Source organism: Mobula birostris, chromosome 9 (assembly GCF_030028105.1).
Source record: "Mobula birostris isolate sMobBir1 chromosome 9, sMobBir1.hap1, whole genome shotgun sequence".
NCBI classification, from domain to species: domain Eukaryota; kingdom Metazoa; phylum Chordata; class Chondrichthyes; order Myliobatiformes; family Myliobatidae; genus Mobula; species Mobula birostris.
In genome coordinates, this window is record NC_092378.1 from 27355721 (window position 1) to 27383613 (window position 27893).

At 42.2% G+C, this 27893-nt stretch overlaps 1 protein-coding gene across 1 annotated transcript in view; it reads right to left on the minus strand.

Annotated features, from left to right (window-relative positions):
- cecr2 (CECR2 histone acetyl-lysine reader) overlaps positions 1–27893 on the minus strand; it is a 136147-nt gene that overhangs the window by 15050 nt on the left and 93204 nt on the right. The window contains exons 8-17 of the mRNA XM_072269373.1: positions 16970–17059; positions 12265–12421; positions 11555–11684; positions 10060–10097; positions 9873–9964; positions 8441–8567; positions 4822–5219; positions 4180–4308; positions 2087–2921; positions 285–1791 (exon numbers count right to left, since the gene is read on the minus strand). Coding sequence (XP_072125474.1) covers positions 285–1791; positions 2087–2921; positions 4180–4308; positions 4822–5219; positions 8441–8567; positions 9873–9964; positions 10060–10097; positions 11555–11684; positions 12265–12421; positions 16970–17059 — 3503 coding nt within the window. The remainder of the gene's footprint in view (positions 1–284; positions 1792–2086; positions 2922–4179; positions 4309–4821; positions 5220–8440; positions 8568–9872; positions 9965–10059; positions 10098–11554; positions 11685–12264; positions 12422–16969; positions 17060–27893) is intronic.

Sequence of the window (27893 nt, forward strand, 5' to 3'; positions counted from 1 at the left end):
GATTTCCTGCCAAAGGGTTTCGGCCCAAACGTCGACTGTACTCTTTTCCATAGATCCTGCCTGGCCTACTGAGTTCCTCTAGCACTTTGTGTGTTGCTCAGATTTCCAGCATCTGCAGATTTTCTCTTGTTTGTGATTTTTATGTTTGGTTACTTTTAAGCCAATTTTAAAAAAATGATGCATTGCATGCCAAATTATCAGATCTTATAAAATTTATTTGAGTTGTAATAACGGATTCCCATATCTATAAAAACACAAAGAACATCCAAGTCATTTTTTCTTACCCTCTTATACTGTAAGGATCTTCTTGAGGCTTAATTCCCTGTTGCTGCATCATCAAGTTATGAAACTGACCCATTCTTTCATCAGGCCGACTGTATAAAGGCATTTGTGTCTGTGGCTGGCCGTTTATCTGAGGAGGAGGAATATGATGACGTGTAGGCCCCAGCATGGTGTGAGGAAGTCGCTGAGTTGCATGAGGGTTCGTGTTAAAGAGACCTGGAGATTGCGCTGGATAGACAGCTGAATGTGAAAGCATGCCATGGGGACCCTGGATTGCTGGATGTAGTCCTGGCCTCCTGTATATCAGTCCACTTACAGGCTGTGTGCTCTGTCTCTTAGCAGCGGCATTATGGCTGTCTAAATCCAGGATTTCCTTTGGACTTTCGGCCCTTTCCTGTTCTTTATCTGCCTTCTCATCTTTTACTGAGTGTGATAAGTCGCTGGTCCCTTGAATTGCATTTTTGTTTTCTTTAGAGCTTCCATTCATTCCTTCCTGCATAGTAACTGTGTCAGGTGATCCCTCCGATCCCTGCAAAGGGACACCAGGTCCTGCTGTTTTCCCATTATGCACTGACAAATGGCTGGGTTGCTGGAGATGATGGCCCGTGGGTGACAGGGTCTGGGGCCAATCTTCTGTAGGGTAACCTTGTCCTTGAGGGTGAGGATAAGGATAATAATGGGAAGGTTGATACTGGTGGTAGGGAGACTGGATTTGCTGTTGGGAAGTATGATATGGATAACACTGGACTTGGTGCTGATATGCAGGGTAAATTCCTGGTGGCAACTGCTGTGAAAAGTTTGGGTTAGGGAAAGTTTGCCGGTTTGCAAATGGCTGGGGTGCACCCATGCCTCTTCCAAAGGGTCTACAACCATGACCCACACCATACTGACTTACTACTGTATAGTCTGGGTTGTGTCCATACTGCGCGTGTGCCATCATTCCCAGCATCCCAGCATTAGTTCCGTTATTTTTTCCCTGCTTGCCTTGTGTTAAAGTGTTGGTGTTTTTCACAGAATCATCATTAGTCTTCAATAAACTCGTGGTAGCCCCTCGATCTGAAGAGTCAGAGTGATGTCTGGAGCTGGAGACATTTTGATCGACTAAACTATCATTCTGGGCCCTGTCCTCAGTTTCATTTGGATTTTTTATTTTTTTCCCTCTGCCTGCTCTGTTGCCCATTTTCTTATTATTCTTTGTCCTGCCCTTAATGGTCCCCTTTTTTGAATCCGAAATTGGTTTCTTCTGCTCTTTTCCCATTTTGACATTGGAGCTGCTAACATCTTTTAATTGAATAGTTTGTGTTTCTTCCTCCTCCCGTTTGACAGATCCCAATCCGTTTCTTGGGCTCTCACTTGTGCCTGGCTCAGTAACATTGGCTGCAATTGGCTGGTTGGTGCTTTCGGCTATCCGTGGCGCACTTTGCTCGATGACCAGGGGCGAGATTCCCACCTCTGAGTATTGGTGTTTCTGCTTTGCTGTAGCTGATGTTTTTGTGATGGGCACCAATTCTGTGAAAGATAAAAGAAATGACATTGGTCACTGCCCACATCTCTCAGGTACGAGTTTGTGATTGCGGAGAGATAGAGAGAAAAAAAAGATAAAATGGCGGTCACTTTGCATGTCAAAAACACTTTACTTTGGGAATACTATTCAAAATAAGCAAATAACTAACTTTTTTGCAGGAAGGAGATTGAATGGGAATGTAAAGTTCAAATGCTTAAGAGATACATTTTTGTTTGTTTTCTTTAACAAAATCTAGGGTTGATAATCTGGACCGGCTTTGGAAATACAGAACACAGTTACCTTGCGCTTCGGTGACATTTTTGGGCATTTCAGCATCCTGCAGGGTTCCAAACGTTTCAGAGCTGTTCTCCAACACTTGCTTGTGATGCTGAATGCTGGAAATGTGCTGCTGGGCTCCAGCAGGCTGCTGCGGCAGGCCTGGCGCGCACGGGTTAGAAAGGTAGGGTGAAGAATGCTCAGGTGGACAGACAGAGGCAGACAGCTGCTGCATTGCAATCATCTCTGGACTAGACAGCATTGAATCTACATGGAGCCCTTGATGTGGAGATCTCAGGTAAGGAGAAGGCATTCTCTGCGTATTAGGTGTCTGAGGTGAATTCGGAAGTCTGGGATAGCCTGGAGGCCCATTATGAGGTAGACGACCTGGCTGATCGGGCCAGTGATTGAGTGGCACTGATGGTCTCATCAAATTGGGCTCCACCATTTGGGAAAATGGGTGATGCTGCGACTGTGAACATTGGCTCGGACCAACCAGTTGATTTTTGCCGGCAGGTCCCAATGGCCTTTCAACAGAACCACCATTATTGTTATTCCAGACTGGACGAGGTCCACGGCGTGGTCCATTCAGATGGCCATAAGGATTGTACACGTGCCTTGGCGCAAAGTCAGAAGTTGGACGAGGAACAGGCCCTTCAAGACGGTGTGCTGTGTACCCTGGCTGAAATGGTTGGCTTGGGTACATACTTCCTTCTTGCGGAGGAGCACTCATGGTTCCAGGTGGCACTGACGGTGGTCTGGGGCCTAGTGATGGTCCGTGCACAGGCCCAACGTAGTTTTGTTTATTCTTAGGCCCCATCATCTGGGCTCCTTGATGTTCGTTCATATTCACCTGATGCTGTAATTAGAAGAAATTGTTACTTCTGTACCTCCAAACTTGACATCTGCCTTTCCAATACATTTTTTTAAAAAAAACATGCATCGTTCGCAGATAGTAAGGGACTGCGACTGTCTCAGTGACATGTAACTGTTAACCCATTCTGTCACAGGAGCTTTACCCCAAATTACTGTGAACAAAGTCAACAGAGAATCATTCAAATCTGCTTTGAAAGATTCCCCACTGCACACAGAGGCCACAGCATGTTGTGGTCTGTGGTGCCATGCGTTTCCAGGATGACTATCAGCTCAAACCCCAGGCTGCTCCAGAGAGGCAAGGCTCCCAGGTGAAAAACCATCATAATAGGAAGATGTTTAAAAGAACAAGAGGGGTTTACAGACAATTTCAAATGTTTATGGAGATGCATTTCATTCAAGTAGTTTTATGGCATTAGCATTACTATATTTAAACCATTTTATGAATAATAGGCTGGCTGTAAAGTAGAAATGAAAGATTTTGATCACAGTATTGCAGAAAATATTGATATTTTTCCAAGTCTGTTCCTGACTACTTTGTAAATATTAACAAAGTTTGAATTAAAAGTGCAATCTTGGAATGCTTTAATCACAAGTGACTTAGAAAACTGCAGGCTACCCAGTCAATTTGTAACGCATTTAAATGATTACTAAATATTCTGAGATGAAATACAATTTTATCAACAGTACTGTACCATATAACGTTGCAAATTCTGACACTGTGACAAAGTTACATTTAAGTAGACACTTCCTTTTAAGACCTGTATCCGTCACTGCTAGAACTATGATTCAGCATTATGAAATTCATCTTCCCCACATTTTGGTCAAGGAACACGACTATTGTGCATCTCCTCTCCAGATTTTGACCCGAAATGTAACATTCCACAGAATTAACCTGACCTGCTAATTTTTTCCTCTGTTGTTTATATCTCAGATTGCCAATATCCAGAAAAATTCAAAGATGCAAGATCCTACACACCTATTGAACAATCAGTTTAGAGAGATTTTAAGGTGATTTAATTGAAAAAAAAATACATTCTAAGTTTGCTTGCGTTAATTTTCCCAAAACAATTAACTTTGGAATATTGCTTGACAGCTGCTCTGAATGCAAAAGTTTAACCATGTCATGATTTGCAAACCAGAAATTTCTAAAAGGCCACAAACTCAATTTAATTAGGTGTTAAGGAACAAGCTGCTGACATCACTATACTACTTGGCAACTTCAAAGGTCTTTAAAAATTTACCTGCATTATAAATTGATGATGTAATTGCTGCCGAACTTGATCTGTCACCCTTGGTTCCCGTGGGGAACAATATCGATACTGAGGTTCTGCAGTTGGCCGAGCTCTGAACACACATGGCACTGGTGGTCTCTAAATGAAAAACAATTATTTCAGTCGGCTACTTCCTGGTAGCAAGATAGGGAGGGAGGAATGTGAGGAATTTGTGTTTGGCACCTGTCATGGTTTCAAGAGTGTGCGTCTAACATTCTGCAGGCAAGCTACTGCTAGGAAGGCACCTGCAGCTGCCGAAGTGCACAAAACAAGAATGAGCTGAATTACAGCAGAACTAGATGGAGGAACTGAGCGAGTCAGGCAGCATCTAAGGAGGGAAACCAGCAGTCGATGTTTCAGCCTGAGACCCTCCCATCAGCACTAGAATTTGCTTCATCTTGGTTGATGTTAAATATCAGGACAAGGGATTCTCTTTGCTCTTGTTCAAATACTGCCACAAAAGCAACGTTCATTTCTGAAGCATCTGTAAAGTGTAGTAAAATGCCCGAGTGGATGCTCGAGTCCAAGCTGTAGAGCACATTTTGGAGAGGTGCTAAGACAGTTTGGTCAAAGAAGTAGGTTTAAACAAGAAAAAAAAGTATAATGCCTTACTTGTTGGCCTTGAAGGTGATACATTTGGCTTGGTGATTCAGCACATGGCATTCCTTTGTAAGATGGTGTAACTGGGAAACTCTGTCCATTTACTAGTTCCAGTGTCTGTAACGGAGGCACATACTGCATTTGGTCCCTGCTTACTTCTGCTCCAGCACCGTGCACTTCACCGTTGGTCTGCTGCTGCTGCCTTTTCACTAATTCATCAGTAGTTTTACTCGAGGTCTCAGTAGCTTCTTTTCCAAAGCGGTTGGATTTGCTTCGCCTACGGTCTTTCTTCTCCTTGTCATCCCAACGTAGATTAAACTCTTCATCGCTGTCAGCATCTTCTGCAGGGAAGTGTTTCAGCATCGATTTGTTAAAGCACCGGTCCAAAGCTTCAGCCATCTTTGTGTATTCTATCGGAGCAAGAAGATTTGAGTTCAGATTCACATGCAACCCAATTCACACACATACACACACAATGCTGAACAAAGTCACACTGGAAGTGTTGTTACTAGGCCAGATGCAACCAGTACAAATCAATTAATCCAAATTAGTTGTCTCAGGGCAACAGTGAAAGTAATAAAGGATGTGGCACGTTCTTCAGCCGATTATAACAGGAAGACGTGTGTTTTGGTTACTTATTTTCCTTGATTATTGTAAGCATTGTAATCTATTACAGTTATGACAAAAGGATTTTAGTTCTATTCATATACCCTTGGATCAGAATATATTTTATCATTACAGTGATGATGACGATTGATAACTTTTGTCGAATGACATCGAGAACATAAAGTATGAACCCCCGCACGGTTAATTGTTTTGTGCAACTTTCAGGGTATCCTTTGAACTTCATCAGACACGATCTGTTTACGTCTGAAGTCATGTCTATGTGGGCCAAATATAACAAGGACCTCTGGGGCATATTGATGTGCACAGATTAAGAGCTGCATTTACCTAATGCGAGAGCCACAGTTCAAATCACTGGCTGTGAGACCATGTGATTTACAGATAGGAGTTAAAGGCATACAAATGTGACTCTTCTTTCTTTTTCCTTTCATTTTGTTATGTTCAAGCTGGTAGTCCATCCATTAATTCAATCTAAAACCCTTCCATCCTTTACTGTTCTCATGCTAGTCTTTCAGTAAAATCTTTCTGTGCTTTCCTTCAAGTTACTTGCTTCTTTCCTGACCAGTTCATTTTATAACTTGTATAACTTTACTTCCCATTTTATCAGTCATTAGCTCTGACTCTGGACAGCTCTTGGCCTGGAAATATTTGTGCTGTGAAAGGCCTGAGAAGCTGTACTTTCTGAGGAACCAAGCCCGTTTTGGGCGAGGACCTCATCTGCCCAATTCTCTTGTGTAGGAGCTGCATGCCATCCTGCTGAATCCTGAACCAAGGTCTCTCTCCATCATTTCTATCGTCACTGAGCATTAACAGGAAAGGAAGAGAATCGACCAGCACTGAGCAGTGGAGCACCAGATGGTGCCAAGTGTGTAGATGGGGTCCAGGTGGGTCTGAAACACGAGTGGGGGACTTGGGAGAGGAAGTTAAGGCTTGTAATGGTGCGAATGGCCGGAGCCCCAAATACATGTGACACTGAACAAATTGTTGGTAGTATAAAATCCATATACAAAGGTCAAAGTCTTTCACATAATGCACAATGACATTGGGCCACAAAGAATTTCTTACTCCTCATCTTCTCAGGCATAGAAAAACAGAAGGTTATTATCAACGGATGGAAGTAGAATGGATTTTTAAAAATCCTCATTATGCTGCATAGTGCTAAATGCCTCACCACCTTACATCCTCAAGTGGCAAACATCATGGTTTATTTAATCCTGAGTAATAAGCTCGTCACTAGGAGGATTTCATTATTAATTTACATGAGCTTCTCTACCTGACTGGCAGACCACAGCTTGTGCAGCTTCAGAGCTGTGTGTCAGACATGGTTATAAGCTGCACTGGGGCCCCACTGGGATCTGTACTGGCTCTCTTCCTGTTTACCCCGTATACCTCAGACTTTAGATACAACACTATGAGTAGTATCTAAAGTTTCACTTTTGAGTCATGGCATCTGCAGAAATTCTCTGATAACTCAGCAATCGTTGGGTGTATAAAGGGAGGATGGGAGGATGAATACAGGGCCCTGGTGGAGGACTTTGTAAAATGATGCAAGCTGAATCATCTGCAGTTCAACATCAGTAAGACAAAGGTGATGGACTTTAGGAAGACCAAGTCTTCTGCTCCTGTTACTATTGATGGTGAGGATGTTGACGTTGTGAGGACCTACAAGAACCTGAGGGTGCACCTGGATGACAGACTTGAGTGCAGCACCAACACAGAGGCTGTGTACAAGGCAGGCCAGGGTTGCCTCTACTTCCTGAGAAGTCCTTTCAAATGTTCTACCAGTCTGTTGTCTCCAGTACAATCTTCTGTGCGGTGCTGTGCTGGGGCACTGGCATCAACACGGGTGATGCTACCAGTCTCAATAAACTGATTAGAAAAGCTGGCTCTGTTATAGGAGTCAAACTGGACACACTGGAGGCTGTGGTAGAACAAAGGACCCTATGGAAAATCCTGGAAATTCTAGACAATGTTTCTCACTCTCTTCATGCCACCTTGGCTGACAGGAGCACTTTTAGTAACAGACTACAGGCTGATTTATACTTGTGCGTACTAGCTTTACGCAAGTGGGCTACGCCGTTGTGAGCATTTATACTTGTGCGTTGGTCTGTCTGCGTCGCTCTGCAATTCACCACCAAAACGCTAGTTGACGGTGGGGTTTCTATGCCACTGTGTTGAGTTTCTTCGTGTTGAAACTCAACATGAAGAAACTCAAACCTCAAACAATGGTGACTGAAACTGAAGGAGGGTGAATTTTCTGTGCTTGTCCGGCCATTGAGAGACATGGATGAGGAAATGCATTTCAAATATTTTCAGATGTCGGCAGGTAGATTTGACGATTTGGGTCATCATCTCCAACCACTTACTTTGCATCAGTGTACACACAGTATACTCAGGGACTGGTAATCACCATTTGAGTTTTAACTTCAGGTGGAAGTCAACAGGCTGTAGCAGCTAGCTACAAACTGGTCCTCCATAATTTTGGAGGTCTGTAAAGCTTTATGGAAAGCATTGCAGCCAAAGTTCCTTCCCTGCCCTTCAGTCGTCCAATGGGAAGCTATTGCAGCCTAGGAGGAAATGTGATGCTACCAAGTGGACCAATCACAGTTGTGCGGTCTGCGTCGCTGCGACGTGTAGTTACATTTTTGGGGAGGTGCGTGTCAGGCTATGGCTTAGGGTACGTGACTACGCCATACCTACGGTGTCGATTTGACACACAAGTATAAATTGGCCATAAGACAACTGTGCTGCTCCAAAGAGCGCTATATGAGGTCATTCTTACCCCTGCCCATTAGGCTCTATAAAGAGTCAACCTATGGTCGGGTAAGAGACGACTCCCCTCCTGTTAGACCATTTGTGGTAATTTATTTTTTATTCTTTCTACTTTTCTAATAATTATATCTGTGCATTTTAATGCTACTCTACACTATAATTTCTTTTGGGATCAATAAAGTATCTGTCTAAAGCAATAGTTCACAATGCTGATAAAAATATATTCTTGCCTTACCATTTCCTTCACCATTATACTCCAGACAATCTTCAAACATAACCTTCATATCAGCAACAAATTCTTCTTTTACATTATATTGTTTTTCATTGAGCTTCCTTTCAATGGTGGAGAGATCCATTGGTGTCTGAAGATATTAAAAATACATTTTATAGGGGTGATTAAGAAAAGCTGTTTATCAAATATACCAAGAAGAAATCAATGGAAAACAAACAGTTCACCTTTGGGGATTTTCCTGATACATCATACCACTTACTTCAGTGAAACCCAGTGTATTAGGCAATTTTTCCTGAGAATTTTCTTTGAAGGTTTCAATAATAAAGAGGAGGGAGTGGGGTGTGGGTGAACAAGAGTATGCAGGTTTCAGAAAGACTTCTCAAACTGTGGGGTGGAACATTTTTTGAATCAGATTCAGCCTGCCATGTTGCCTCAGCGAGAAATCCCCACTCACCTCTCTCCAAATGTCAGGCTCTCTGTCATTCCCAACTTTTTAAAAATTTCTTTGTTTTATTTTAAAAATACTACAGAAAACAGGCAATTCCAGCCCAAGAGCCACACTGGCCAGCAGGTCAATTATTTAACCCTAGTCTACTCCAGGACAATTTACAATGACCAATTGACCTACTAACTGGTATGTCTTTGGGGGGAAGAGACCGGAGCACCCAGAGAAATTCCACATGGTCACGGGGAGAATGTACAAATGGCGCTGGAAGTGAACGCTGAACTCCGACGTACTGAGCTTTAGAAGCATTGCGCTAACGTAACTTGAGAGGGTGGGGGTGTGTAAATGTAGGGCAGAGGGGTGTACAGAGTGAATAAAAAGGTGGTAGTTGGAATAATGAGGCTCCTCACACACCACCAACCCCTCCATCCATCTCCTTATTCTCTTAAACACAGACCATGCACACCTATGTTGTTTCCACTGCTGCAATTTTTCTGTACTCTTAAGCCTAACATCTTCAAGAGTTATGCAAAATGTATCAACAGCTCTCTGTATACTAGGGTAACTGCTTATCATCTATACTTGGAAACAGCTGAACCAAGAGGTTGAATTTTCCACATCACAATTCAGTCTGTACATTTTATAGTACAAAAGAATAAATTGCTTCAATTCAGATTTATTAACCGGTGAGCAAACATGTGCAAATAGTAATTGACATTAATTCAAATTGAGTGAATATAAATGATCTATTCTTCTCTCTGCAACCTCATTTGAAGGTTTATTGGGCCTTATTATCCTTATAAGAGTTTGCTTACGCCTTACTTAATCTGTAACTCATAATAGAGCTTACAAGTTAAGGCACTAATAATTGAATACTAGTGCTGAAAACAACCGGTGAAGTAAATTTTAGTGATTTTTGCTAACAGCATCCCTTAACAATTAATACAAGAAAGCAAAAATTTGAATAGAATATGACAGCTGAGCTCTTACTTCAATTATCTCGTAGTAGTTTGGAGCATAAGATTCATCTACAGGTTCAAGGAAGGGCCAAGAATCTTTGTGTGCTTTAACTGCATCTAGAACTGAACAAAGGACAAAGGCGATAGGCAATAACACGTTAAGCAATTCTAATTCATATTTTTGAAACAACTCCAACCTGCCTAAAGAAAACATTTACCTTTATACATGGCAATATAATCTTCATCCAGCTCAAACCTATAACAGAAAACCATAAAAACAGGCATGTTTTATTGAAATCAAAGAAAGGACAAATTTAGTAAATTGCCACTCAGGAGTGACTCCACTTTAATTCATCTTTCATGTTCTTGGCACACTGTCAAAGTTAGCAACACTGGCTTTCATTTATTGCTTGAGATGGTGTGAGCCATGACTTTAAATGCTGCAATAATTTTGGTGAAGGTATACACAATACGCTTGAGTAGGTAATTCCAGGATTAATTCCATCAATAATAAAAGAAACCAGAGATTACATTTCCAGGTCAGGACTGTCTGTTACTTGGAAAGGAAGCTACATGTAACATGCTGCTCTTGTTCTTTCTGCTGGGAGACATTAATAATTTGCCATTAGTTACGATTAAAGTGCAGTTAGAATGCAGAACTTGCTACCACAAGGGGTAATTCAGGGAAATGGCATGATACACTGAAGGAGAACTTTTCAAGGAAAGGCATCGGAGAGAGAAAGGAATGGAAGGGATGTATCAGCAGAATACTGAAGCAGGCCAAGAGGGAACTCCTGATGCTGAAACTCCAGCACGGATCAAAAGGACCCATTTCTGTGCCTCAAAGTATCATGGATTGTGTGCACAGTTTTCCACTGTATACAACCTTGGAGTAAAGGTTATGTTGGAAGCACACAAATATATCCTTCACTTCTGATGCCCTTTTCAACATTTGTAGTATTTTGACATGCTTTATTTGTGCTAAGTAGGAGAGTTAATATGTTGATGTTAAAAACAAACATCTCTTATTTATTTATTATTATTCCCCCCCCCCTTTTTTCCTCTCTTTTTTCTCCCTGTCCCTCTCACTATAGTGGGCTCCCCTCCCCCTTTCTTTCTCACTAGGCCTCACGTCCCATGATCCTCTCCCTTCTCCAGCCTTGTATCCGTTTCGCCAATCAACTTTCCAGCTCTTAGCTCCATCCCTCCCCCTCCTGTCTTCCCCTATCATTTCAGATCCCCGCCCTCCCACTTTCAAATCTCTTACTATCTCTTCTTTCAGTTAGTCCTGACGTCGACCTAGAGATGCTGCCTGGCCTGCTGCGTTCACCAGCACTTTTTGTGTGTGTGTGTTGCTTGAATTTCCAGCATCTGCAGACTTCCTCGTGTTATTGTTTTGAACTACAGCCGTAAAAAAAATAATTGGCTTCACCTAGGCTGAACTATCCCTGATGAAGAAAATGCATGGCTATTGCATGGCTTTCACCCTTAGGTGTAAAAACAATTATCTTTAATTCAATCTGAAATACAATGCAATTTTCCCTCTTATTTAATTATCAAACTCATGAATACAATCTAGATGAGATCTTGCAGTTTGTTTCTATTAAACCACAAGCAAATTTTAGTTTTAGGTACTTTTTCTATTTTCCTTTCTGTAGTGAATGTTGCTTTTATTATCTTCAATGGCCTCCTATTCCCAAGAATAATACGTACAAATCCTTTGCCTTCTTATCTTTCTTCATAGGTAACAATGGTTCTAAGTTCTTGAGTTCAGGAGGCAACTCTTTTCCCTGAGAAAGCAACCAGGCTCGCTCCTCCCTCATCTTCCTCCTTTTGGCACGACCTAGAGGTAAGACAGAAGTATTTAGAAAACCTAAAAAAAATGAAGAACATCCAAGATTGCCTTAAGCAGTAGACATTTTTTTGGTCAAAAGCAAGTAAAACTGGGGAATCTTACAATCCTTCAAATACATGAAAGTTGTAACCCATTTATTAGAATCTATAAAGTAAAATGTGCTTTCTGAGAGTATTTTATTTCAAGTCAGTCTGCTATGGAAGACTTGGTTTTGACTTGGTTATGACGTTCACATCCACTATCACGCTTCAATTACTGATCTCTAGCATTGAAGTGAGGTTGTGGCTTAGAGCTGGCACCCCTGATTTTGAATAAGGTCAACACGCAGCAATGAGAAACCACAACTCCAGTTGCAAATTCTTGACTGATATCCAGCTCATACCTCTTCAAGCAGATACAAACCAGCCTGCCACATATTTTTCTTCACAGTGAGCAAAATATTATCATGGCTTTACTGGGCTATCATCCTTGTGGGGAAGAACACAAACCAGTTATTCAACATGATTGCTGCATTCCTCCTATATTAAAGCTTGGCTTGTGAATGAAATGGAAAAACATAAATTTATACCTTCCACAGCTTTGACTCGCTCTTCAAACTCCCTCCTCCTTTCTTCTTCCATGAGTTGCTCTTGTTCTTTCTTCTGCACAGCCAACAGTAGCTGACGTTCTGCTTCCTCCTCTTTGCGCTTCTGTTCCTCTACCTTTGCAATAGCAGATATTTTCTCCTGCAACATATATCGTTTTATCTAAGATATTAAAGGTGGCAGGAGAGCTTCTTTATAATTTTTACTTCAGTCCTTCAATGTGAAATTTTGCACAGACAAAAATATTAGATGGTGATTATTTTTGCTCTGGACATAAACAGGAAACATGAACTCAGCAAAGAATGACTGAGTTTTCAGTGAAATATGATGCAACTTACAACTATCCTTTTAAGTAAATTCATTTTCTTGTGGGCCTACTCAACGAATCTAACTATAACAGAATCAACGAAAGACCACCCAGCTAGAACACTCAACCAGAGTGCTGAATGATAACAAACTGTGCAAATATAAAAAGAAACAATAATAATAAATAAATAGGCAATAACCTGGAACAGTTTTACTAAGAATGACTGAACAAACTACTGGATTGTTGAAAAAGCCCATTAGGTTTGTTAATGACCTTCAAGGGAGGAAATGTTGTCTTCTTTCCCAGATGAGGCTGAGTACAGGGCTATGGTAGGAAACTTTGTCACATGGTGTGAGCAGAATTATCTGCAGCTTAATGTGAAAAAGACTAAGGAGCTGGCAGTGGACCTGAGGAGGGCTAAGGCGCTGGTGACCCCTATTTCCATCCAGGGGGTCAGTGTGGACATGGTGGAGGATTATAAATACCTGGGGATACGAACTGACAATAAACTGGACTGGTCAAAGAACACTGAGGCTGTCTGCAAGAAGGGTCAGAGCCATCTCTATTTCCTGAGGAGACTGAGGTGCTTTAACATCTGTCCGACGATGCTGAGGATGTTGTATGAGTCTGTGGTGGCCAGTGCTATCATGTTTGCTGTTGTGTGCTGGGGCAGCAGGCTGAGGGTAGCAGACACCAACAGGATCAACAAACTCATTTGTAAGGCCAGTGATATTGTGGGGATGGAACTGGACTCTCTCACAGTGGTGTCTGAAAAGAGGATGCTGTCCAAGTTGCATGCCATCTTGGACAATGTCTCCCATCCACTACATAATGTACTGGTTGGGCACAGGAGTACATTCAGTCAGAGACTCATTCCACTGAGATGCAACACAGAGCGTCATAGGAAGTCATTCCTGCCTGTGGCCATCAAACTTTACAACTCCTCCGTTGGAGGGTCAGACACCCTGAGCCAATGGGCTGGTCCTGGACTTATTTCCTGGCATAATTTACATACTACTATTTAATTATTTATGGTTTTATATTGATATATTTATTCTCTATTCTTGCTTGGGGCAACTGTAACGAAAATCAATTTCCCTCAGGATCAATAAAGTATGACTATGACTATGTGACTCCACATCTATCCCAGGTGGTTGATTCCTGCCAGCAAAGGCCAAGCCCAGAAAAATGCCTTTAACAAAATGGGAATGGTGCAAATTCTACTGAATGGAACAGCAGGCCAACTCCTGATTCTACTTCCTATATTTTGGCATTTCTGACCAAAATAAGTATTATTTAATCAAAAAAAGACCCTGCCCACCCAAGTACAATTTAGCATTCATTTCAAGAGGTCTAGGATACAAGAACAGGGATGTGATGTTGAGGCTTTATAAGACACTGGTGAGGCCTCACCTTGAGTACGGACTACAGTTTTGGGCTCATCTCAGAAGAGATGTGCTGGCATTGGAGAAGGTCCAGAGAATATTCACAAGGATGATTCCAGGACTGAAAGGGTTGTCATACGAGGAACGTTTGATAGCTCTGTGTCTGTACTCATTGGAATTTAGAAGGATGAGGGGTGATCTCATTGAAACCTTTCAAATGTTGAAAGGCCAAGACAGAGTAGATGTGGAAAGGATGTTTCCCTTGGTGGTATAATCTAGGACAAGAGGGCACAGCCTCAGGATAGAGGGGTATCCATTCAAAACAGATGCGGAAAATTTCTTTAGCCAGAGGGTGGTGAATTTGTGGAATTTGTTGCCACGTGGAGCTGTGGAGGCCAGGTCGTTGTCTGTATTTAAGGCAGAGATTGATTGAACATGGCATCAAAGGTTAGGGGGAGAAAGCTGGGAACTGGGGTTGAGGAGGAGAGAAAAAGAAAGGATCAGCCATGATTAAATGGCGGAGCAGACTCGATGGGCCAAATGGCCTAATTCTGCTCCTATGTCTTATGGTCTAATTAATACCATTTATAAAAACCTATAACTAGCAGCTGAGCTTCAGTTTCAACCCATGGTCATGCCCATGATGATACTGGAAACAGGACCAAATCTTGATTTAGTATACAACACAAACACAAAGAATCTAGCAAAAAACTTAGCTTTAAAATTCTCCAATATTTTGTGCTGTTTTGTCTAATAATATAATTATGAATAAGTTGAAGTTCTACCCATAGGCATTGAGAAAGGTTAATCACTGTATTTCTTCACGTCCTTTTGTCTTTTTTGCATAGAGAATATGTTATAGACCATCTCTATAGACAGAGCTTCTTAGAAGTAGAGATTTTGGTAACAAGAAGGTTTAGTGAATTCAATAACAGATGAGTTGCTTCAATACAAATCAGATGTACTATTGCTCCCCGCTATTTAGAACGGGCAGTAAGAACCTTCTCCAGCTCTGTTTATTCTCTGGATGTGGCCTCCTCTGTACTGGTGAGCCCAGACGCAAACAAAGCAACTGCTTTGCTGGGCACCTCCATCCACCATGGCTGTATGAAGCTTCCAGTCAACAGCTATTTTAATTATCCTCCCCATTCTCACATTGAAATCTCTATCCTTAGCATCCTCTACTCCAGAGTGAGTCTAAAATGGAAACTTGAAAAACAGAACCTCATATTCTGTGCGGTACTCTACAACTTGACAGCATGAACATTGACTTTTTCAATTTTAGGTAACGTTCTTCCCTTCTCTCTCTGCTCGAGTTTTCCAGTTCTTTCTGCACTCACACCAGTCATCCATCATCCAATTTCTTTGCCCCCCTGTGTCCATTATAAATGTTAGTCACTGCTTGTTTGTTGTACTCAAGTCTGGGCTTTGACAGACTTTGACTATTGAGAGTGTCATGGTAGAGGCAGATACTTCCATCCTCAAATCCCATTAGTAAGATCCATCTAGTGAGCTCTCAACTTGGTGACAGACAGACAAAAGCAGAACCTAGCATCGCCCTGATTAAGATCAGTGAACTCAAGCCTGGCATCGTCTTTGTAGGTGCTCAAATCAACACATGAATTGATGTTTCTGGAAAAATTATGCAAGAAAGAGCAGTGTTAAGTAAAACAACACTATTCAAATGGTGTGTCAATTTCTGACAGTGCCAGTGAGAGAGAGAGTATGTGTGTGTGAGAGAGAGAGAGAGAGAGAGAGAGAGAGAGAGAGAGAGAGAGAGAGAGTGAGAGAGAGTGAGAGAGAGAGAGTGAGAGATGGTGAGAGAGTGAGAGTGAGAGTGAGAGAGAGTGAGAGGGAGAGTGAGGGAGAGTGAGGGAGAGTGAGGGAGAGAGAGTGAGAGATGGTGAGAGATGGTGAGAGAGTGAGAGAGAGAGAGTGGGAGAGAGAGAGTGGGAGAGAGAGAGTGGGAGAGTGAGAGAGAGAGAGAGATGGTGAGAGAGTGAGAGTGAGTGAGTGAGAGAGAGTGAGAGAGAGAGAGTGAGAGTGTGAGAGAGAGTGAGAGATGGTGAGAGAGTGAGAGAGAGTGGGAGAGAGAGAGTGGGAGAGAGAGAGTGAGAGAGAGAGAGTGGGAGAGTGAGAGAGAGAGAGTGAGAGAGAGAGAGAGAGATGGTGAGAGAGTGAGAGTGAGTGAGTGAGAGAGAGAGTGAGAGAGAGAGTGAGAGTGTGAGAGAGTGAGAGTGAGAGTGAGAGAGTGAGAGTGAAAGTGAGAGCGAGAGAGAGCAAGAGAGAATGTACTCAATGCCTTGACATCCACAGCCATACCTGGCAATGAATTCCATAGATTTCCACCCTCTGGCTAAAGAAATTCCTCCTCACCTCCAGCCATCAACCACTCCTCATACATTAACCCTTTCATTTCTGAGATAATTTTCCAGATCCGGCATTTCCTTTCTTCGATAAAGGGACCCAAAAATGTTCACCACATTCCAAGTGCAGTCTGACCAATGCCTTAAGAAGCCTCAGCTACAGTCCCACATCTTGTTTTGCTGGATGTTTGTCAAGCTGCTGCACAATTCTTCACTGATATTCAGGGAAGAAAAACTATTCTAATTTTGAACTCTGTGAACAGAATTGAAAATTCTTTCAGATACAGTTAATTTCCACTTGAAACTTCCCCACCGTTTTACACCACTTGACACACTGTACTTAGTATCAGAAGGTGATGATATTTGTCTATTTCTGACTGCAAAGACAACATTTCCAACCCAGTAAGTTTTTTTTAAAAAAGCAGTAATTCAGAGTGCCTGCAAAACCACTTCTCATAATAAACACACGTTATAGTTTTTGACGAGAGTGCTCTATTCACTGAAGGGCAATCCATCAAGAGTCCAAAACCAGCTACTGAAGAGGAATTTCAAACCCAGACAGGTTTATGAGGGTTAATAGAAAGTCCAAGTTTAGCTCCAAACTGATATTTTGAAACTTGATCTGTTTTACCTCTTCTTCCTGCTGCAACCGTTTCAGGGTCAGGCGGTCAGAAATTCTCCTGGGAGCCATTTCAGACAGCTTCTTCTGCAGCTGTTTCTCCTGGAAATGAAAGCACGAGAGGTCAAAGGTCTAACACACAGCTATTACAAACGGCCTGTTAATGACCATGCTTGGCACTGTGCAGTAACCCCCTTCAGGATACAGACGAGATAGATTAATCACAGACCATATTCTAATACTTGTCAGTCACTGTAAACTAATCATTACAACTTTTGATTTCCGTTTGCCCCGCTGTGTCAACGCTTCTCACCGTTCTGTTTTTATACGAAGCCACCTTCCCAACGTTCAACCCTCCCCCCCGCCCCCCAAACATTCAAAAAGGAACAGTTAGCCTCTTGGTTTTAAAGAAGTAAATCAACATCCCATGAAAGCTCAGAGCAGTTTTGAAAGGCATGGGTGCTACAGGACAATGACTTAATCTATCTAAGCTATAACGAGTGGCAAGATAGTCATAAATATGATGTTTTACTGGGCCATAGTTTTGGTGTGAGGTGAAGTAGAAAACCCAAGCAATTCTTGCTAAGATTAGCACTTCTTCTATATGTAGGTACCTTCTTATCACTATTTAATTCAAATAGCAAGAAGAACTGCATTTCCTGATTCCGTAAATGCATCCAGTAAGTGGTAGGTCAAAAATACTGCAGTAGGACATCTGAGCAAACGTAGAAAGGGAGGTAGAATTGATCTCATCTCTCCTGGGTTATGAAAGTGAACTCTGACCTGCAACTCATTGCTGTCCTATGTCCCCTGACAGAATTCCATGTTTCGATGTCAGGATAGGGCAGAATTGGGCATGGCTGTGATATTCCCTCAACCTCCCGTCAATAGCTTTTGACACAGTTGCATCCTGAATGCGAATATCAGAAGTGGCCAACGAATGTATAACTAAGTCCCAGAAAATAATTGTTACCTTTAGCAGAAGACGTTAAATAAATTGGTACCATTAATTTCCTTTTGAACAATAATCAACATTTTAAGCAGTTTTTCAGAGGCTTAAATTCCAGTCCATCTTCATACTAGTAATTACAGCTGGGGGAGCCTTTGTGGTGATAGAGGCAGTTTTAACCTTCCAATGTCATGCATAGGGAATTGGAAACCATGATTCCTGCCTTTGATTGAGATCCAGTGGATTGTGTTGGAAAAATGCACATTTGTTGACGTTAGATTATCAAAGAGATTGTGCTCTACAGCGAGGCTGTCTATAGCAGTCATCAACACCGTTAATATGATCACCCTCCTACATCCTGCCTAAATAACAGAGAGGGAAAAGAATGTGTCATTCAGGTAGGATCCAGGAGGGTAATTACATTTCTAAAATTAATGAAGAACAAGTCTGTGACTGGCCTTTTTGGAAACTGGCCTATGATATCAATGTTTCTGAACAGATAAAGTTAGAAATTTTGAGAATCGCTCATCTGATCCACACAGAATTCATTGCTACTTTAACAATAGTGTGGGTGCTACAGTGGGGGGGGGGGGGGGAGTCATAACTTATTTAAACAATAGTGAGGAGCAAAATAATGATAGATATTTTACATTTAACTGGGCAATGGTTTTGGCATGGGATGAAGTGGAGAACTGGAGCAGCTGCTGATAAGGTTAGTGATTCTGATACGTAGATATCATTCCACCCAAACTCAGTTTAAACTGACAGAGGCATTAATTTGATTGAACAGTGGTCACGTCTTTCTTTTGGCTAAACCAGTTCAGTGAAGTGTGGGTTACATGGGGATGCTTGCTTCCTGATAGACAATACTTATCATTGGATACTGTTGAAGACAAGTGACAAATTGCTCAGAAATCACGAATGATTGGTGATATATTTCCAAGTCAGGACGGTTTGTGACCTGAAAGATGGTCGTGTCCCTTCCCACCAATCTCTCTGCAAGCAACAGAAATGCTACACCTGCCTACTCAACTCCTCCCTCACCTCCCCAAACCATCATTCCAAGTGAGGGAGCACTTCACCTAGAAATCTATTGGTGTTCAGTACTGGATCCATTGCTCCCAATGCAGCCTCTATGTTGGTGAGAACCAATATAAGTTGGGGGCGGGGGGGGGGGGGGGGGTTGCTTTGTTGAGCACCTCTGTTCCATCTGCAAAAAAATGGAATTTTCCGGTGGCCTACCATTTTGACCCCTACCCCCATTCTCATATGTTGGTTTATGGCCTCCTCCTCTGCCATGATACAGCCACTCTCGGGGTGGAGGAGCCACATCTCATAATCCGTCCAGGTAGCCTCCAATCTGATGGCATGAACACTTTTTTCTGTTTCTGCTATTTGTTTTCTCCCTCTCCCTTCCCTTTTCTGTTTGCACTCTTCTCCTCACCAGCCGATCACCTCCCCTGGTGCTCCTCCTCCTTGTGCTCCACTCTACTCTCTTATCAGATTCCTCCTTCTTCCACCTTTTTCACCTGTCACCATCCCAGGTTCCTACCTCACCCCCTCCCCCACCCATCTGGCTTCACCTATCACCTTCCTTTCCTCCCACCTTTTTTAAATTCTGGCTTCTTCTCTCATCTTTTCCAGTCTTAACGAAGGGCCTAGGCCCAAAATGTCCACTGTTTATTCATTTCCATAGTTGCTGCCTGATCTGCTGAGTTCCTTCAGCATTTCATGTTTATCGTTCAGAAAGCGTTGCTGATGCTGTACTTTAATTTTGGTAAATGATGGCTGGGCTTTTACCAGGAAATGAGAGACTTACTATTGAACACTGACCCTGTAGTTGCATATTGGAGTGCCTGGTTCAATTAAACTTGGATCTGAATTTATTTAAACCTTACATCCATCCCACAATGTGAGGGAATAAAGGAATTTACAAGTCTAACTTGTAAAAAGAAGCTGCCCCGTAGCCTGTTGATCATGGCTTTCATGCTGCAGACAGAAGCAGCTGAAACAGTTTATGGTTGGGATGACTGGTGCTCCCGCCGATCTTCCAGGCCTTCTTTATGCACTTGCTGCTGTAAGTGTCCTCAGTGGAGGGAAGTTCACGTCCACAGATGCGCTAGGCTGTCCGTACCACTCTCTGCAGTGCCCAGCGATCATAGTTGGTGCAGTTCCCATACCAGGCAGGGTGCTCTCAATGGTGCCCCTGTAGAAGGTCTCGAGGATTTGGGGGCTCATGCCAAACCTCTTCAGTCGCCTGAGGTGGAAGAGACGTTGCTTTTCTGGCCTCACAGCTAATGTGTACAATCCAGGTGAGATTTTCAGTGATGTGTATACCGAGGAACTTGAAACTACTACCCTCTCAACTGCAGTCCTATTGATGTTGATCAGGGCGAGACTGTCTCTGTTCCTCCTGTAATCCACGATCAGCTCCTTTGTTTTTTGGACATTGAGAGACAGGTTGTTATCTTGACACCACTGCGTCAGAGTGCTAATCTCTCCTCTGTAGGCTGTCTCATCACTGCTAGAAATAAGGCCTATCAATGTTGTGCCATCTGCAAATTTGATCAGCCGATTGGAGCAGTGTGTGGCAGCACAGTCGTGAGTGTAAAGGAAGTAGAGGTGGGGACTCAGGACACAACCCTGGGGGGCACCTGTGTTGAGGGTCAGAGGGGCAGAGGTGAGGGAACCCATCCTTACCACCTGTTGGCGATCCGCTAGGAAGTCCAGGATCCAGCTGCAGAAGGTGGGGTGTAGGCCGAGGTCTCTGAGCTTTCTGAACTTCGGGTTAATACCAACAGTGCACCCCAAATACATCGGGCTACTTGTCAACAGTAGTGCTGTTAAATTGTGTTTGAGTTGGTTTTTAAACAAGCAAGCCCCTAATTGTCACCATCTAACAGTTATATGGTGTAAACGTACTAGCCATTTAGCAGCCCAAGTCTGTCCTGGCCTCGCATACTTGACAATTTGAGTTGTTCTGGAAGGAATAGTGAACACACTCAGTATATAATGAAGAATGTTCATTGATAAAGCACTGTTTGTTGACTGTGTTTTGGTTCAGGAGAGACCCCCCGGTAAAATCCTTGTTACTGAGTTCATTTTGGGATATAGTTTTGTTATCACTGTTAAATCTGACATTCGTCAACCATGTCCAGTTGCTTACAGAATTGTTCCAATATTCCAGAATGGTACAAAGAGAAGGGAGTTTTTGAAATTTGAACTAATCACAATCTAAAAACCTGTGATCTCCAACAGAAAGGATCTTTCCTGACACCCACTCTCCTCTCTATCTTTTCAGATAGAGCCCACATGTTTTGGAAATGCTGCCAAATCTGCCTTGGTGACTCAGCTTTTTATAAAATGCCATGGACTCCGACCATTAACCGAGGGGTCTGTGGACCCCACGTTGGGAAACTCTGCTCTAGTGTTTTCTGCAAATTATTGTAAATTGTGGTGACACAGCATTGGAGGACAGGATACGAGGAGATGGCAGTAAGTCCGATTCACTGGTCCTTCAATTATGGAGCTGCAAAAAAACCAGTTGCAGCTGTATAATATTCTCTCTATCTCCTGACTCCTGCCTTGTAGGTGAAGATCTACTAGTCTGATTTAAACTATGCAGATAACTCCACTGGAATTCTAGTCAATGCAACTCTAAGGATTTAAGGTTGGACACAGTCGAACAGGCTGGTAATCATGTTGTCTTATAAAGCAGATGATCTTTGCTGGATAGAACTTTACATCTTACATGATGTCATTAGCCTGGGGGTTGGGGGGGGGTTGGGGAGGAGGTTGCCTGGTAGGTGCTGGGAAAGCTTCATTATCAGTGAAATTTTATATGAAACTGAGCACCGTGGAATGGTCTCAGTTCCAACCTAATTGAGGAGAGACGGTCACCGATAGGAGAGTTGGCGTTCGGAAGTTACCACAATTCCTGCTTGCAATGATGTCCTGGGGCTGAGGTGTTTTCTCACACGACCACGGAACGTCTTTCCATTCACGATGTATGATTTAATCCACTGGAGAGCTGTTCCTCACCCCCACACCCTGATTTTCACCGGGTCAACCTTGCGCCTCTCTGTGGCCATACTCAACTTAATTACTATTTGGTGCAAGGTTCATTTTAGAATTCAGCTATGTCCATGGAGAAATCAAGGTTGTGACAAGGTCCAAAACCAAATGCTTCTGATGAACAAGTATTAAAATCTGGCCAAAAGTTGAATGAATGATAGTATCATAGTGGGGCTACAAGGCAGATCTAGCTTTGGGGCAGGTGTCTTTATTAATAAGCCAGGGACAATAAACCTTTGCTGCATTCAGTGAACTTGCTGTTTCTTGATGTCATCTGAGGCAAATCAAATTAACTAAAGACTAGATTTTTTAAAATAATAGAGCTAACAGTAGGGTGACTATGAGTCTTTGATTGGCCAATGTTACCTTATTTCAATAACTTACAAAATCTATTGATACACATAGAGATTCTAAACATGCCATCTTACATCAACACGAGGAATTCTGCAGATGCTGGAAATTCAAGCAACACACCTGACGAAGGGTCTCGGCCCGAAATGTCGACTGTACCTCTTCCTAGAGATGCTGCCTGGCCTGCTGCATCTTACATCAATCCCATTATCCCCAACTTTCTTTCTCATAACCTATTCTCTTCCACATTCTCATTAATACCATCTCACCCCTCCGTCCCCACACACACAGAAAGTCTCTATCACTCAGTTCCACTCAGGAAAACAAAGTAGCTAATTAACCTGCTAGCACCTTTGGATCAAGGGAGCAAACCGGAGCACCTGGAGGAAGCCACTGTAGTTATAGGGGAAACTTGCACAGTCAGTACCCGAGGTCAGGATTGAACTCAGATACCTGCAGCTTTGATGCAACCTTCTCTGTGTTGTCTAAATATTCTCCAAAAAGGACAAGAGCAAAATGAACCAATACTGATTTTCCCTATCTATGTGCTACCTGACTGTAAACTTTAATAATTATTATCAATTAACACAATCCCAATTATTAAGTACTTTTTTATAACGTGTTTGTTCTTGAAACTAATAAAAAGATTGAAAAAGAAAAGAAAGATTTTCTCTATGACATCTTTACCTTCCACCATTCCCCCCCTCCTTTCCACAGGGATTGCTCCCTCCGCGATTCCCTTGACTGTTTGTCCCTCCCCAATAATCTCCCTCCTGGCACTTATCCCAGTGCTACACCTGCCCATTCACCTCCTCCCTCACCTCTATTCCGGGCCACAAACTTCACCCGCGAATCTGCTGGGGTTGCCTATTGTGTCCGGTGCTCCAAATGTGGGGCCTCTACATTGGTGAGACCCGTCATAAACTGGGGGACCACTTCGTGGAGCACCCCTGCTCCATCCACCAAAAGCGGAACATCCAGATACTTGAAATCCCATTCCGGCACGTCAGCCAATCGGCTCCTCTTGTGCCAAGATGAGGCTCCTCTCAGGGTGGAAGAGCAACACCTTATATTCTGTCTGGGTAGCCTCCAAACTGATGGCATGAACATTGATTTCCCCTTCTGGAAAATTTTCCCTTCCTCACCCCTCTTTCTCACTCTGGCCCTCTACCTCTTCTCACCTGCCTATCACTTCTCCCTGGTCCCCTGCTCCTTCCCATTTTCCTATGGTCCACTCTCCTTTCCCATCAGATTCCTTCTTCTCCAGCCCTTACCTTTCCCACCCATATATCATAGTCTATCTATCACCTTAGAGCTAGCCTACCACCCCCACCATTTTATTCTGCCATCTTCCCCCTTCTAGTTCAGTCCTAAAGAAGGGGCTCAGCCCAAAACGTCAACTATTTATTCATTTCCATTGATGCTGCCCGACTTGCTGAGTTCCTCCAGCATTTTGGATATAAAGTGGGACTAAATGGAGAATGGATCAACTCATGATAAAATGGCAGAGCAGACTCGATGGGCCAAATGGCCGACTTCTGCTCCTTTGTCTTATAATGCTTTTTATTTTCTGGCCGTTTCCTTCCACCTTCTGATTTTTAAAACCATACATTAGAATCACTTCACGATTACTTCCTGATTTAATTATTACAAAAAAATGTACCCCATTTGACCTCACAATAAATAAACAAAAATATTGGAGACAGAAGACGACCAGGGTCATCAATGCCCCTCTTGTCCTCAAGCCATGCACAACCCACCCAAAGTCGGGCAAAAGAGGAAACCAAATCATGAGTTCAGCAAATACCTTTCCAATGTAATCAAGCAACTTAATAACTTGAGAAGACCAGAGCTGCCCAGGACACTGTAAAGTGGGCACGACAGTCTTGTACATCAATGTGGGCTACTCCAAGAAAATTGTTACTGAATTTATCAATATGCCCCAAATGACAACATTTTGTTAATTGTAGGAGTAAGATTCTATATGTTCTAATTCATTGACTTCCATAAATCTTGTTCTGTCATAATTTCTGAAGTAACATAACTGCATCCCCAAACTTTTCTTTCTGCAGAATAACCCGAATTCTCTACAACAAATTTTGCCTACAAGAGTTCCGATTTCATGTAACAACTCTCGTGGGAATTTTCGATGCTTTGCTCCATAATAACTTCTGAAAGGTAATAAAAATCAAAACCAATCTGTACCAAGTATAAAACGTGTGTAAATGCAGCTGTAAACCCAGCTAACCATTTTGATGACAAGTGTTCTTTCTACGTTGTTATTCAATTTAGTTTCTCATTAAAAATCATTTTACCTAACAAACTACCTTTTTAATGGCAATAAATGTTAATAGAGCAAGTTCAAATGTAAACAAGTTCTAGGAGCAGAAAGACGAAATGTGCTTCTGGCTGACATCTGCATTAACAGGAATAATTAAATACAACACAAATCTGGGAGTAAAGAAAAAACACACAAAACAAAGCTACTCGCATGACTGTTACCCGAACCCTGGACTTTTCAACTACTCAGTTATCCATAATGGGTTTCTAACTGTTTTAGATCCGACTGTATTGGGTAATCCTCAATGACCTTTCAGTATCATCCTTATTCTGGTTGGCAAAAAAGGCATGAGTGTGAGAGCGAGTGTGATGACAAAGTAAAGGCAAAGTAATGACCAATTTAATCAAAGCAACGGTGTTTCAAGTCTAAGTGATAGTCTTGATGAGGCACAGCCATTTACCTTTAGCCCAAAGTTAGCCCATAACAAAAGATGCTCAACCTCTCAACAGAAGACATTACCTTGAAATTGGATTCATTTTCAAAACGACTGAATTGGCAAATGAATTGAATTAATTTAGAAATTAATGTAAATATGACATTCTTGAATATGGCAGGAAATCTTGCCCGGACCAGGGTGATATTTTACTGAGTAAAAGTAACTTGTAAAAAACTGGTTTTGCACTAATTCAGCATTGTTGAAACATTTTACATAAAAAAATAGGAGCAGGAGTAGGCCATCTGGCCCGTCAAGCCTGCTCCACCATTCAATAAGATCATGGCTGATCTGGCCATGGACCCAGCTCCAAAATTTTGAAAACCTTGTGGACAATCTAAAAATGAAACAGGGACCAAAACAATTAAAAAAAAACTATTACTTGAACTTGGTCAATGGGCCCAGGCAGTTTAAATGGTTTGGTATGGACTAGATGGGCTGAAGGGCCTGTTTCTGTTCTGTACTTTTCTGTGACTCTAAAGCTTTTGTTCAATATGCTTTACTGCACACTTAATGTGACTGTTACATATGCTATGAAACAGATTTAGATTCAACGAAACATTAACCACATCTGTCTCTTTCCATGGTTCCCTCTTCCACTCTCACTTTCTGCCTTAAAACACTGATTGCTGAGTCTGAGATTCCTCCTCAGCTGCTGACAATGCCACTGAGAGTTTACCCAGAGCAAGCTTGGAAGCTGAAGGATCAGAGAGCAAGCTACATTAAACAGGTACCACAAACCAGAGGGGATAAAGATTATGTAACCAAATAACCCAGACAGAACTGAATAAAATTTTCATAGGACCAAATAAATTGTGCTGAGGCCCAAACTGAGATCAGTGAAATTAATGTATCTCTTAGCTCTTCTTTTACTAGCCATCTCATGCTATGTAATGAGCAGTAATTGCTTTCTTCTGGAAGTTTGATTTATATTACATTTGTTTAAATACTTTGTGTGTAATCTTGAGAGCTGACCTATTGTCACAAAACAGGATATAGCTAATCACCAAAGAGTAAGAGGTCACCCTTAATAGTTGTGTTTAAGCACCAAAGTTTCACCACAGGATACAGGCTGTGAATGCACTGCAGAAAAAGAAAGTGTTAGAAACGTTCTGATGACAAGTGTTTAAAACTTCCAACGCTTTTCACAATTGTATTTACACACCTCTAACTGCAAAGACCAGTTTCAATCTGTCAAATGAAAACTTGTGTCAAAGTTCATAGTAAATTTATTATCAAAGGACACATATGTGACAATATACAACCCAGAAATTCATTTTCCAGTGGACATACTGAAAAAAATCAAAATAGAATAATAACCATAATAGAATTAATGAAAGATCACACCAAATTGGGTGTCCACCACTGTGCAAAGGACAACAAACTGTGCAAATATAAAAATAAATAATAAATGAACAAACAATAAGTATCAAGAACATGAGATGAAGAGTCCTTGTAACTGAGAACATTTCAGTGATGGGGCGAGTGAAGTTGGGTGAAGTTATCCCCTTTGGACCAAAAGCCCAATGGCCGAGGGGTAATAACTGTTGCTGAACCTGGTGGTGTGAGTCCTGAGGCTCCTGTACCTTCTTTCTGATTGCAGCATTGAGAAGAGAGCATGATCAAGGTAGTAGTGGTGGGGGTGCCTGGTGGGGGGTTTGCAGTGACATAGACCTGCTACAACTTGCCTGTTGCCTATCTGCCTATCCTCCACAGGGGATGGAATCTCACCATCTCTCCACTCGGCCTTAGATCGCCTAAATAATACCTACATCAGGCTGCTGTTTATTGATTATAGCTAAGCATTCAACATAATCATATCTGCAGTTCTAATCAAATAAGCTCCATAACCTGGACCTCTGTACCTCCCTCCACAACAGGACCCTTGACTTCCTCATCTGGAGGCCACAGTTCATGTGGATCAGAAATAACATCTCCTCCTCACTGACAATCAATACCAATGCAACTGAAGGATGCAAGCCTAGACCACTGCTCTACTCTCTCTATACCCATGACTGTGTGCTTAGGGGCGTACTGGAGTGAGACAGATCAGTTGGTGAGTGCTGTCATAACAACAACCTTGCACTCAACCTCAGTAACAGCAAGGAAATGATTGTGCGTTTCAGGAAGGGGAAGTTGGCAGAACACACACAAGTTCTTACTGACAGATCAGCAGCGGAAAGGGTGAGCACTGTCAAGTTCCTGGGTGTCAACATCTCTGAGGATCTATCCTGGGCCCAACACATTGATGCAATTACAAAGAAGGCATGACAGCAACATAATTTCATTGGAAGTTTCAGGAGACTTGGTATATCACCAATGTCACTCACAAATTTACAGTGGAGAGCAGTCCAACTAGCTGCATCACAGTCTAGTATGGAGGGGCCACTGCGCAAGATTGGAAAAATCTGCAGGAATTTGTAAACTCAGCCAGCTCCATCATGGGCACCTTCAAAAGGCGATGCCTCAGAAAGGCAGCATCCATCGTTAAGGACCCACATGACCCAGGATATGCCCTCTTCTCATTGCTGCCATCAAGGTTATACAAAACCTGAAGACACACAGTCAATGTTTCGTGAACTGCTCCTTTCCCTCTGCCACCATATTTCTGAATGAACACTGAATCCATGAACACTACCTCATTATATTAGTTTTCCTCTATTTTTGCACTATTTATTTAATTTTTGATATATACTTAATGAAATTGATTGCATTTTTATTACGAATTGCAATGTACTGCTGTTGCAAAACAAATTTCAGGACATATGCCAATGATACTAAACATGAA